Below are 14,252 nucleotides of genomic sequence, written 5' to 3' on the forward strand. Positions count from 1 at the left end.
TCTTATTGATTTAGGCACAAATCATTTCAGTTCTAAAGCCTGACATGGATTGGCTTTTCTCAAAAGGAGCGTGGTAACTAGAGTACTTGACCAAAGTTATGCCTCAAACTGGAGGTTATAAACATTTTATATGGAGAAAGTTAAAGCTCAGTTTGTAGCCATTTTTCCTCAGCTCTATTCTTCAATAAGAAACACAGTTTTAGTTTTACCTCCTAAAGACATGCTCACAATTTCTGATTGTCTTGAATTTTTGTGTATGTTTTGAAAGTGAGCAAAAACTGATAGAAATGATTGGTACAACCCCAACTCTTCTAGACCTGAAAGATGATTTATTATTTCCTATTTGGATCTTAATGTGCAGCAGCATCTTCTAGCTGCAGCTGCAGCTGCATATGCACAGTGAGTTATAGATGCAACCACTTATAGCATGTTTACACATTTCTGTGTACGTTTAAACACCTTACCATGATCTCAGATGCGCACTCACACCTCTGTGTGTTTTCCTCAGTGCTATCTTTTTCTATATTAGCTGCTTTTAATAGGGTTGAGGCATCAACAGCATTCCTCCTCTTTCATCCCCCCTTTGCTTCGTCCCCCTGCCTCATAAATTCCTCCAGATGCCTTGTGGGATTCCTGGACCTCCATGAAACGCGAACTGCCCCTCGTAACTCCTATCGTAAGCGCCCTCGTAACGCGCTTCATCGTGTCTCGTAATGCCCCTCTTCCCCTGGAGAGGCCGCAGTAAACAGAGACAGAGGGAGCTGTGAAGTTTAATGAGGAGAGTCAGAGCCATATTAAAAGAGCAGCTAAAAGACATATAGACCCCAGGCAGGATTTGATTAAGCCCCGTTTAGGTAACTGTTTCCACAGAAGCTTTCACTTTCCTAGGACAATAGGACCATGGTTGCAAAATAAAAACAATATATTCTTCCTCCTTTTCTAGTTGCATTAAAGTTGCACAGCTTGTACATTGAGATGGTTCAGACTCTGCACACCATTTCCATCAGTCAATAAGAAGCTATCTGCTGTATATCGGATGCCACTAAGTTATTTTGGTGTTTGTGGAGATTACCACAACACAGCGGCACACTCCAGTGTATTTTTGTAGGGTGTTATGTGACAAAACAACACAAAGTACAAAGTAAAGTAAAAATATATATATATATATTTATATTATTTTGATATTATTTTATAAGTGAATGCCATTTCATTGTGGTATTCACTGAATGGTTGGAGTTGTTGTATTTATGGAAGGAGAATCTTTGCTTCATCTGCCTCCCCACATTATGACGCAGTCTCCTCCATGTTAGCATTGTTGGTTCTCTGCCACATGTTGCATTTCATATATTGGCAAAAAAGTTCGGGTGTAGTCTCACCTGACCAGAGCACCTTCTTCCACATGTGTGCTTTGTCCTGTCAGTTTCGAAGGATGCCTTTATCTGTGTAGGTTTGTAGTAATGAAAACAGTACTCTGTGAGAATGTGTCATTTTGGATTAATCTAACCCTCAGGTGACCTCTGAATTCAGTCATTTGTTCAGGATAGTTTTTAAGGGTTTGAGAGAAACTGAGAATGAATATAAATTCAGAATATCTTGGATATTTTGGATATTTATTTGTAGCAGAAATTTGAAACTCTTGTATTCTTTTCTCTTCCCTTTAAATTGCAATAAAACAAATACAAGCTTGAGGAAGCAATGTGACGAAAAGTGCAAAGATTTAGGATGCAGTAACACTTTAAAGCTGTATATGTGTCACCACATCGGAGATGCGTGGGATTGTTTGTGGTGAGAACATGGAGGCAGCGGCAATGGAGGTGGAGAACAGGCTAAACTGGATGAGTGGATGCTGTGGGACTTTTTTTTCTTCTTCTTATGTGGAAATGCTGTAAGAATGGCTGTGTGATGAATGTGGCTGTCCTTATCAAACACTGATGGGCAGTCCAGAAGAACAATGAGGTAGTGTGTGTGTCTCTCTCCTGTTATCCAACAAAGCTATTCTTGGCCTTTTAGTTGTCAGCACATTCCTCTATGAAACATTATACTTAGTTTTGACATTATCTTCTGTCAGAACACAAACAAGCACTTGAATAAAACTTAGTTCACCTTTAAATCAAGCATTCAGCAAATATGAAACAAACAGTTTGGAAACTAATCCACATTAAATTGTCAGCTTATAATTCATTTCTTTAAATTCAAATTTAGTCAAGCTAATATTTGGCAATGAAGAGCTAATACTTGCCATATTGCTGTTGCATGTTAGCCTTCAACACTTTAAGGCTATGCTTACACGAGACCTCTGTTTGCAAACTGCTGGTATTTTCAGATGTTTACTTGGAAAAAGTTTCACGTTTAGACAATATTGCCAATACACCTTAGATCCGCTGTAGTTCTCATGCCAGGGAGAAATATGACGCTGTGATTTTAGCATCTCATCAAAATGGCACAGCCTTTTGACCCTTAACTTCCACCTCAATTAGAAAACAGTAAGCTGTTTCAGATGAATCAAGTGCTAATGCTCAATATATTCATCTTCAGAAGTGGCATTAAACTGAACACGTAAAGTGGCACACACAGCACAATGCTATCCACCATTGTTTGTGTTGTTATCAGCTTCTTCATGCGTAGAACAAACCCTGTTGCCCTCCACCAATCAGTACAGTCTCCAGTCCTCAAACGCTAAATGATGTCAGATCATCAAAAGATTAATTAAATATGGGGGTAATGAACACAAGAAAAGAAGAGAAAGTAGAGAAAATCATTTTTTGTAAAGTGGCTTAAGACAACATCTGTTGTGAATTGGCACTATACAAATACGCAAAATATTGTGACAATTTTTTTTATACTTTAAGCAAAGAGCCTCGTATCTAAGACATACATTTCTGCTGGTTAAGTTTTAAAATATGAAAGCATGGTTAAAGGAGCACTGAATTTAATTTAGTCACAACTAGTATAGAAGTGGCAGACTTTCCTCTATAAACTTTTATCTTTCCAGTGTGTATCAGAAACAATATTGGGCACCCATAATACAAAATATATAAATAGAAACTTAAGTCTCTGTTTAAGTTCAGTGTTTGGTTGGCTCTGGGAAAAATGGCAGCACACTGTGCTTATTCAAGTTGTTAAACTATTTACAAAACTTACTTCAATGACAACATGATTATGACTTCTTGGAATCACATCTGTGTCTTTTAATCCCTAAATTATTCTCAATTATTGGTTTCTGCATTGAGGTTTCCAGTTATATGATGCCAGTGAGGCAAGTGATGAAAAGCCATTATTTTCTATTTTGGTTTCACAACAAGCTGTAATGGATACAATATGTGTCACTAACTGCTTGTTTACATAAACAACAAGAAAACAATTAAAGTCAAGAACTCTTTGTGCTTATATTAAATAATTTCTGTCTCAAAAATGTTATTTTGAACACCAGTCCTCAGCATGTTTCATATTTAAAAACTTAAATTAGACATAAGTACATTCGAATTTATGGCTTCACTCAGATTTGAAAATTGACTTATTGTGTAAAGCTAAGTGATCCATCTGATTTGACAAAAGCTTAAATGTAACAACTGTCTGCAAGTAAAAGTCTTATCAAAAGTTTTAAATCTGTTTTATGGTCCTGTTTGTCTTTGGACAGTTGACTTGCAAATAGGTGATTTCACTCTTGTGACTTCTCGTCCTTCTCAGAGGATAGCTGGTAGAGGAAACTTTTGTTTTTATGGTTTCTAGTCAATGTCCTTCTTTGCCAATTGGTACTCTTATTTTGCTCCTACATGCAATTCCTTTATTTCATCCTGTTTTTCAAGCTGCAGGTGGTTTTTGAGGAAATCCACAGTGGCTGAGCTGCGCAAAGTTTTCAAAAGTTTTCAATATATAATAAATAAAAAAAAAGAACAGTTTTAGGTATTTTTTGTATTTGTAAGTACTGTAAGGATTGGGTTTTACCAACAGAAAGACACAAGTAATGCAGAAAAAAGTTCTCTAATATTTGGTCATTACATTGAAAACAACGTGTTTGTTTGTATTTTATTGATGTGGAAATCATTAAAATCAATTCATTCTCATTCCATAAACTTACAGATTTTTTTCATTCTAAAACCTAAGAATTGAAAGTAATGGCTCTTTCATTTAACCATAAAACAAAACAGAACTGCTGTCAGTGTAAATGTTGCCGACCCCTTGGCAAGTGGAAGCGGAGAGGTTATGACTCCTGATAAAACGTATATACCTCTCAGAGACCTCCTGCAGGTAGATACCATTAATTGGTGAAACATAGCCCTATTTAAGTGGATTATAAATGTGGCAGTTCAGGAAACTTAAAGCTGTTATAAAGCAAGTGGGACACTTAAATAAAACTCTTAAAGATGAGAAAGGCAACTGAAGAAAAGGCTTCTGGAAATCCTGGGGGAAAACAATATTAGAATTAAAAAATATTTTAATATTGGGTATGTTTTTAAAAAGTGACCAAAATCTGAAAACAATTTGAAGAATCAGGCCTTGGAAACCAACAATACGTTAGTTTTGTTTCTGTGGCAGCAGTCATATTTACTAAACAGCATTCTCCCCTTTTATGCGCACCTCGAGTAAAGATGTTTTTAAAGCCTCTAAATAAATTAAGCTTTTATTGCAGCAACAAAAATGACCAACTTTTACTTTTACAACATTTGTTCAGTGAAAATCCCAGTTAAAAACAATATAAAAACACTTTGTTCCCAAATGTTATTTTACCCAACAATTTCAATCAAGTAAATGTAACTGAAGCATTTTTTATTTACACTTTACTTGTCTAAGTTAAGTAATATACATTTTATTTATTTGTGACCTGTTTCTCATTGACAAACAGGTATATTTATCTTATGTGTTCTTCAAAATGGCAAAGACAAGAAAACATGGCATTCTAGTCAGGCAGCTGCATTGAACTTCATGAGTCAGGAAATCTGAATATGTAGATATTTTTGCTGGGAAACATGTTTTAATTTAGATTTAATTCATAATGGGATCTTCAAACATAACAATGATTCTACATTTTATTTCTCAGGATAACATATATTCTTTTTAAGCGTACTTTATTTGTCATAAGGGTTGTAAGGCACATAATTCATACCAACACTGTTATCCACAATTCTCTCTTCCATTTAATATCTATTCATGGGACATTAACTGATAAAGCATTATATCAAATTTATAGTTGTAGTAATGGCAGACATATAAAATAAAACAAAATAGCTTTACAAGTCAATGGCACGGAACTAATAAAACCCCACAAATCTTTACATGCCCGATTAAGAAGACACTGCTATTTTTTATTTTTTTTTTACTCCTTAATTTTTGTTGCGTGTTCTGTAAAAATATCTGTACAAGTCAGAATAACAAGTTAAAGGGACAGAATATTGCTGGGAGGTGTCAAAAGGGGAAATAATAGCCTCAATGTGTCTCTTACAGATGCCATTATAGATCTATTCAGGGACACTATGGCTATTTACACTCTGCAGACCCAGAAACCCAACACCACTACTGAAGGCTTCCTGAGTCACATTCACACCCCCTGCATAAAGCAATTTCTCCGCAGTTGGTGAGATTCACAGTGTGTCTGTTCCTCCTCTGTGAACATGACCGGCCTCTCCCCTGGCTGACACACACACACACACCCACACACCCCTAAATCTCCGTCATCACGTTGTCGCAGTGCTTGTTAAGATGAGCATTTGTCACTGGCCCCTCCGAGGTTTTCGGGTGTCATCTTACAGGATGCATGTTTCCGCTCCAGCATTTGGCCCGTTCTGTCCGGTCTCCTTGAGATCGGCAGTACATGTGGGCTGTTGACTGGACAACATCCCACTGGTTTAATGGATTTAACGTGGGAGCCTTTCGCCCATTGACTGACTCGATAAAATGTCACATCAATGTCAAACACTATTCTGGCTCCAAATGTAACAGAGAAAGCAATGTTGAAGACGTTTGAATTTGGATGATCTTACTATATAAATGTTGCTCAATTTTAAATATCTTTTGAGAAATTTTCTGGAATTAATTTACAGTTAATTTATTTATCAGAAATGAAGAAAACTTTTGACAAAAAAATAATTTCAGTGAATTTAAATAAATTTGACTATAATCAATGTTCAGTTATTTCAGTATTTAAGTTAAAATGTGGTTCATTGCATACCAAGTGACATATTTCAAGTGTTTATTTCTGTATATTTTGATGATTATAGCCATAAGATAAGGACATGAATTGGAAGTTAATGGAAGGAAAAAAAAAATCTAGAAAAACGTAGACATCACCACAACCTGGAGTAAATTATGGAGTAAAGTCAATTCAAGAGTCACTACACACAAACTTGTGTAATTAACTTGTCTTATGAGATTAAGGAGTTTGTTCAGTGGTGCAAAGATATACATTTATTTTTCATTTGCTTGAAGTCCAGCATGAAATTTACACAATAAGTGATGATTTGATAAGCTGTCTCCTCTGCTGGTCTTGGTCAAAAGTTCATGTTCAGTTTCCAACAAGCTTTATGGAGATAATCATGGATTTTTGTAGCAGAACATTGGACTGGCCCAAAGTACCAATACCTACTTTAATGACCTCGGCATGACTGTGACTGACTTACCAGCAAAAGAGGAAGATGAGAAGTCCCAAATGCGTACAAATACATATGAACTGAATTAATAAACCATGCCACAGTTCATGCAAAAGAAGATAAAATATAATGAATATACTTATCAAGAATGCAACATTTCTATGTTAAAAATGTTTTTCGTTGAGGTTACAAAACATTACAAATATCTGAAAATTATAATTTTGGGTGGCAGAAATAAATACTTGAAATATATTGCTGCGTGTAATTTCATACGTTTCTTTTCAATGATATGCCAATGTATTGGGACGCACCTGTATGAATTGTTTTATTTACTGTACATGTAACATTATCATATGAGGGCCTGAGTGTTTGTGTATTTATGCATTTATGGTGTGGCTAAGCAAACATCGTCATTAACATCCTGTGATTATGTTTACATATGTAGGTGTGCGCCTGGACCGGGTTCGAGGAGGCAGGCAGAAGTACAAGAGGAGAATAGATGCTGAGAACAGCCCCTATCTGCACCCACAGAACAACTTGCCACAGAAAAAAACATGTAAGTATAAAAAGAATGGGAAAGTTGTTCCTCTGATTTAATAGACTTTAATTATGGTTAGATGAGCTCCACGTTTTGTTTGAGCTTAAGACTTAGCAACAGCGAAGCTAGGTTTCCTTTGAACTCTGGGAAGCTATCATTACTCACTTAACAAATTTAGATTTTTATGTGAGAACTACTTTTACATTTAAGACAAGGCAGAGACACTTTCTATTGAAATTGTTTCCCTTTCTTCCTCCTGGAGAGTTAGTTTATATAAGAAAATGAACTAATATCACATTACATACAGTAGCTTCTGTCTTTTACTTAAATTGTCAAATGAAGTAATTATAAAATTTTACTTTTTTCAGTTAAGAAAAAAAAATGCGACTTGCTTGCAGCAACCAGGAGCTTGAGTGATTTCATCAATAATTGTTCGTCTTTCGTCTGACAATCACAAGAACTGTTGAAAATGAATGGGAGTCGATGACTGGAGCAGCCAGTTGCTACACCAAGGACTATCAACATAGCAGAAAATTTACTTTCAAATGACTCATTAGCAGGCCCAACGATTTTGCATCAGTCATTACATTTACATGTACAGTTCAGTCAAGGTACAGTTGGAGCTCAATCAAACCATCAATCTGCACTACTGTTGTTTTCTCAAGCTCCATTTCCGCTGCTAAACTCCCTTCCTGTTCTTTAGTCCTGGTTGTCTTCTGGTTATTAGAGGCCTGAACTCTGTTAGTGCCCTAGAAAAATGGGAAGTTTCAGGGATCCCTGTACAACACACACACACGTCACAATGTGGAAACTGCTATGCTGTGCTGCACTTCATCCCCTTATGCAGGTGACAACAACTCTGACATGTCCTGTGTGTCGCCAGCTTGAGGCTATTCTTTGTTTTGGCACCAGTTTGGTGGCAGCAGGTGAAATGATTGATTCAGTCTTACCCTTGAATGTGCCTTGTTTTAACTGATTTTTTATCTAGCTTTGGATGTATGGTTATGATCATTGTCATTCTGTCCAAACCCAGACTCAAGTTGTTAAAGTTTTTAATGTTTTTTTTTTTCTTTTCAAATATGTAGCTGGCACTTTAGCATAGCTGTTTGAGGCTCGATTGTGTGTTTCCTGTGTTTCCATTAGCCATAGGTTTGTGCAAATTGAAATTACAAAAGTAAATTTGCTTAATGGAAACATGGCAATTTTGAAAAAAACAAACAACTAAAATGTTTTGATTAAAAAAAGTGTTTGTGGTGGGATGATGTGGTTTTTTGGCCATGTCAAAATAGATGTATTTTGCAAAACTGTACTGGAAACACTTTTTTACTTGTCAGACGAGTCACATGAAATGTTACTACTGGCAAAAACAATAAAAAAAATCAGTGGGAAGTTGTAGGAAGATGATGGTTTGTTTTTCAGACAATGTACAGCTGGCTCCACCAGATCTTTCACAGCATCGCACAGTACATAAAAAGTTGTGTGTCATTCCAACGTGTCGAATTCATATCTCTTCTGTAAAATCGCTGACTACAATTTTCCCAAATGCTGGATGCGTAGTCGCTCCCAAGCATAAGGGGCTTGTCACTTCAACGCCTGAGTAAGACGTTTCCTCTGATGGCTTAGCCATGACTGAATTATGGTTATATCTCATATAAGTGTTTAGATTTATCACTGCCATGATTTCTAATGACTCACCGCATGAACAACCTTATTCACTTGTGATTTTAATTTAATTTCTTATTTAAAGGAAACACTACCATTGCAATTTTTGACATTAGCTGACAAAGATTTGCGCAAAGATTTCTATTGGAAACGTAGCTAGTGTCAAGAAACCTTCTGATGGTGTGGATCATTTTTCACCATTATACTTTGACAGAAATATTTTTCTGTGCATATTTCATATTTCTTTCTGGTACTCTGACTGGTTCCAGTAATGTCTTCCCTCTTTATCTTTATTTATCTCACTGTTAAAATGAAAACATTGTAACAATAATAAACTTTTGCAGTTTTTGTAGGTGCAGTGGAAAACAAGGTGGTATCCCTGCTGCTAGTAGCCGAGCCGGAGAGCATCTTCGCCATGCCGGACCCCACGGTACCCGAGAGCGACATCAAGGCTCTGACCACGCTGTGCGACCTGGCAGACAGAGAGCTGGTGGTCAACATCGGCTGGGCCAAACATATCCCTGGTATGAATCTCCCTCTCCCTCTCTCTCTCTCACTCATAGTTCTCTCACACAAGCCGACACACACATTAGGTTGACTAAGTCCCTAATCAGATCAGAGAAGGGATTGTTCTGACTTGTGGCTGCCAAGACGGCCCAAAAGAGCGGGGGAAGAGGGGGGCAGGGGTTGGCTGTCTGTTATCTGTCAGTCATCCTCTATGTGTGTGTCTGTGCATGCCAGCATGCTGTAAATTGCGTGCCATGCCCTTCCTGACCAAAGTGTTCCCACACCAACCAGATGACCAATGGCCACATGGAAGTTTTAATTTGTTTCCTGGGCCGTGGCCGCCTCCCTGTCAGGTCTGAATTACAGAAATCCTCCTGGCTCTTGGAACACACTGAGCTTGTCTTCTGTCACAGAAATAGCAGATGAGACGTGCGGAGGTTTTTTGTTTTTTTTTACCCCCTTCAGCTGAAGAAGTGTGTCTGTTCTCACTGAGTAGTTAGAACAAAATGCCTGATGTACCTCTGCTCTAGACTGAGCATCCTGTTCAGCTGATGTTTGTGTTGGGAGCACAAGCATTTTGCTAAACTCAGAAACGGAGGAGAAAAAGTCAAATGTTTCATCATTTTCTATTTGGAGAGTTTTATTGGATGTTTTTGTAGTTATGAGCCATCCAAAACTTTCATTTGAGATAAGAGTCGGTGAGCACAAAGCTCATCATCTTGGTCAACATGATGAACATTTTTTTATTTATATTGAGAAGTTTAGGTTTTTTTTCCACATTAAAATTAAGTTTTTGTTCATAGATGGTAAATAACAGGAAATATAAATTCATAAGTAGGTACTGCAAAATAAATCTAATACCAAAAACTAGCAAACACGTTTTGAGTTATTTACATTAATGCCTGATCTAAAGCCCGAAAAGTTGTTCAGTTCTGTTAAATTCACAATTTTTTTTACAGTTAAAACATTTTCAGTTTACTCTTGCTTTAGTTGCAGAAACTACTTGTTAGACATCTTATAACAATGACTTGCTGTTGATGAATTATCATAGTACACCTCACTGACTTTGGCGAAGCTTTGAGACCGTGAATGTCTCGGCTTTCCAGAAGCTGCTAAGCTATTTAAAAGTAAAGGTTTTGTAGTCATCCGAACATAAATGTAATATCTGTGAACTGTAATTGTTTCCTTTAAGTAAGAGGTAAAGTTTTATTTGCAACTTTTTAGTGCTTTTCAGTGTAATTCCCAAGTCAAAGGGTTTGGTATTTAGTACTTCGTAGGTGCAGTGAAAGGAACAATGGCTTGCCCCATCTAATTTTTAACATGACTAATAATACCAGGATTTCCACCATTACCTTCTCAAGCCATTTTAAATTGCAGCTCTTTCACAGTAATTTCCCTCAGGCAGGACATCTGCATTTTGCTGCACCACTTGTATTAGTCACTTCAAATGGTTCTTATAAATTAAATAAATAGTTCCCCTTTATTTCACACTAGACTGTTAGTAAATACAGGACCTCCTCAGAACAGTAAAATATTACAATTCAAACACATAAAAGCTGCAATGCATTACTGTCATCTCATTTAACCACCGGGATTAAAAAAAAAAAAAAAAAAAATCCAAAGTAATCTCATTTATTAATTATGGTGCTGAATTTTTTCTTCTTCCTTTTTTATAAATAACGCGCTTAATTTATGTTTTTGAAAAAAAATGTTTCTCAGTCTCACAGACAATGCTTTTTGCTAAATGATGAGTTTAATTTCACCTCCAGTCCAAAACTAAAACTTTTATCTATAAAAAAGTGAAATTCTACACTAAACCAGGCTTTTGCTTAGAAACAGAAATTATGGTTGTTAATTTTCTCACTCAAATATACTTTAAAGGCTAACAGCTAGGTCAAAAAGCCAAGGGAATTCTTTTAAAACTATGGTAGAAATCCTACCATAGGATTTCTACCATGGTAGAAATGGTAGATTTCTACCATGGTAGCTTAGCTTATACGCTTTTTAAATTAGCGTATAAGCTAATTTAAAAAAAAGTCACCAAAAATACTTTCATAATTAGCGACATATGGTCGCGCTTTGTATATTTCTGTTGGTAAAATACTGGAAAGCTTCAGAGAAGTGTTTGCACAGTCCTATAAGAAACTTAAATACGGGATTCTATTTTACAGCTTTTCTTGGTTAATCAGTTCTTATCATCCCCCTTTTCTCCGCTTTATCAGCAGTGTTATTCACACCCAAAACATCACCAGCGAAACACCTGGGCTCTTTGTTGATGTCTTGTCTCTGAAATGCTTACAAAACAAACAAAACAGGTGCGTGTGAGTGCTCGTATCGTTCTACTATATTTTCCCCTGCATCTTTTTCTCAAAATTTGATAAGAGGCATTTGGCTGTTTGTTCCTCATCAGCATTTCCGTACTCTTGTTTTGGAAGAAATTCACCTCCTCCCTTTATACATCTCCCCCAGCTCGCTGCTGACTGCTCCCCCAGACAAATGGAGTCCGATTGACGGGTTTATATTTGTAGCCCTTTGCTGAGGGAGCGGAGCAGCGGTGAGCGGCGGCTGCGACCACAGCAGATACCCACCAGAGGGGTAAAGGACAGGAGAAGGAAGACATTTTTCATTCTGAAATGACACCAAAAATACATTAATCTAACAAAACCCATCAGGCAAGTTTGGAAAGAAACTAGAAATACTTAAAGGCAAAAACAGTAAAGTTAAATGGAAACCAGTAGTTTGCTCCTTAGGTAACACATTATTTTCACAGAACATGGTGGTGTTGAGCAGCCTTTCAGTTTTACTTCGAGATGGAAAAAGTGACGACACCATCACTGGTAAACCTGTTTCTCAGTGAAACGTCCAAGAGCTTCTAAAATTATGTAGAAATACACTGTCGGAAAGTTCAGTGAGTAACTTTTTACATTCTAGGAAATGTGCCTGATCATTATTTTTCCCTGATTTGGATGAGTAAACCCAAACCAGTTTGACCAGCTGATGCTGGAGAAGTCTGTTTTTCTTTCCAATGAAGCTGGAAAAAGGATACAGTAATTAGTCTGAACCAGTCCTACCGCAGGCATGGACTGGTTGAGGGTTTAAAATTTGTAGTTTTCTGATTCTCTGGCAATAACAACGCCACAACACTTTTTCCGCTGCTTACAAAAATGTTAGAATATTATTTTCCTGGAAAAACACGTTGTGAAAACTGAAGGAACATTACTTTCTGCTCTTACCTGACTGCAAGTTTCTTTTGTCTGTATTTCTGAGCAGAATGACATATTAGGTCTAAATCTAATTCTATGCAAAATAACAATGTGTACTTGAGAATGACCAAATTTAGGGAGGAATATTTAATATTTTTGCTTAAATCTATGTGTCGTAATTTTCTTTGTGTCCTTCAGTTGCAGGGTTTATTGTTTTGGGAGGTTTCTTCTCTCGATTGAGCGTGTAATTGGGGGTTATGTTGGAAACTCACGTGTCCACCCAGCCGCTCCTTCTTGGGTTGTCCATGTAGCCGGTGTCTTTTTAGGCAGAGATCCAAAGCTTGCAGGACTACTGACAGTTCATTGCATGGTCATACCAAACAGTTGGAATCCTCACGACTTCTCAGATTTTGGTTGCAAAACATTCCTATATACTTTAGTCTTCAGATGGACCGGCATCTTGTGGTGGCGCGAGATTAAAGAGACCTCCCTCTCTATAATCAGAGAGATTAAAGAGTTAATCAACATTTTACAAAGGAACAAGCTTCATAGAGGGTATCATCATTAAGTCAAGCCAGTGAATCAAGTCTATGCATGAGATTCAGACTCCACAATTTAATGTTATAATTGTACTATTCAACAGTTGATCCTATTTTAGCAGCGGTGGCCAAAATTCAAACAGGAAGAAGGAATTGTAATAGAGTTCATAATTTTAGTAAAGACAAGAAACAAAACTTCCAAACGGTATAAACACTGCATGGGAACCGGAGTTAAACAGAAGGAGCAAGTGGAGAGCAATATAACCTGAGAGCTTGAATTTACTGAGGAGAAATCACAAAGGAACCAGAGGAGCTAATGACAGGGGAGTGGACACAGCTTGGGGAAAAAACCTATAGGGGAGACTGAGGCAGAGGTGAAAAATAAAGCAAAGCAATGAGAATGAAAATGGGGAAAGGAAACCTGAACCTAAGCAGTAAACTGTAAGAAAAACCACTCCAAAGAAATAAATACAAACATAAACAATGAGATTAACTAAACTGAAACAGGGGATAGACTAAGGCGGCAAGAAATGGGGAAGCATACAGTAAAGAAATGATCAGAACATAGACATTGATAAAACTTAAAGTCCAAACACCAATATAGTTATCAGGGTTTATATATTTGAGGAAACATCTAATTACTGTTTTGGATGAGCAAACAGGATTACATCTTCCAAACTTTATTAATTACAGTTCATTGTATAGTTATCACAATTGATATATGTCTTCCCCTCTTTTTGATAAATAATGTGATTATTTTACGCATCTGATTGCAAAAATACGCAATGGTTTCAAGCCAGTTAATCTTAAATGTGGATGAACAAAATAAAAAAGTGCGATTAAACAAAGAAAAGAGGCTCAAACACAGGGAAAAGGCTACTTGAATAACAGTCCGGCCGGCCCTACCTAGCAGCGTAATGGCCGTGTCACATCAGCTCTGGATGAGTGGCAGAACACACAGCGGCCCCCGTTGCTGCTTGGCCCGGGGTCCTGGGTGAAGTGTCCCAGGCCATGTGAGTTCTTTGCCCAGGGGGAGGTGAGTGTGATGGGCGGGCTACTGCCCTGGCTGCACCCACTCCTCTGTGTCACCTCCTATCAGGCAGATTGACAGTGATGTGGTGTGAAGTCTAAGGGGCAAACTGGAAGACGAGCTGGCTAAAGACCAACTGCCCTCTTTGGTTTTGGCCATTTTGAGTCTGCGATGCAGCACTGGCTGTGA

General features: G+C 37.3%; 1 protein-coding gene across 3 annotated transcripts in view; it reads left to right on the forward strand.

Annotated features, from left to right (window-relative positions):
- The window catches only part of LOC102233493 (estrogen-related receptor gamma-like), a 38,089-nt gene that overhangs the window by 19,413 nt on the left and 4,424 nt on the right, over nucleotides 1-14,252 (forward strand). For 2 of the 3 annotated variants that reach the window (XM_023347265.1, XM_014469206.2), the window contains exons 5-6: nucleotides 7,030-7,140; nucleotides 9,129-9,308. In XM_023347265.1, coding sequence (XP_023203033.1) covers nucleotides 7,030-7,140; nucleotides 9,129-9,308 — 291 coding nt within the window. The remainder of the gene's footprint in view (nucleotides 1-7,029; nucleotides 7,141-9,128; nucleotides 9,309-14,252) is intronic. The other variant, XM_023347264.1, reaches the window with a different exon arrangement.

The sequence above is a fragment of the Xiphophorus maculatus genome, chromosome 15, assembly GCF_002775205.1.
Source record: "Xiphophorus maculatus strain JP 163 A chromosome 15, X_maculatus-5.0-male, whole genome shotgun sequence".
Lineage (NCBI taxonomy): Eukaryota > Metazoa > Chordata > Actinopteri > Cyprinodontiformes > Poeciliidae > Xiphophorus > Xiphophorus maculatus.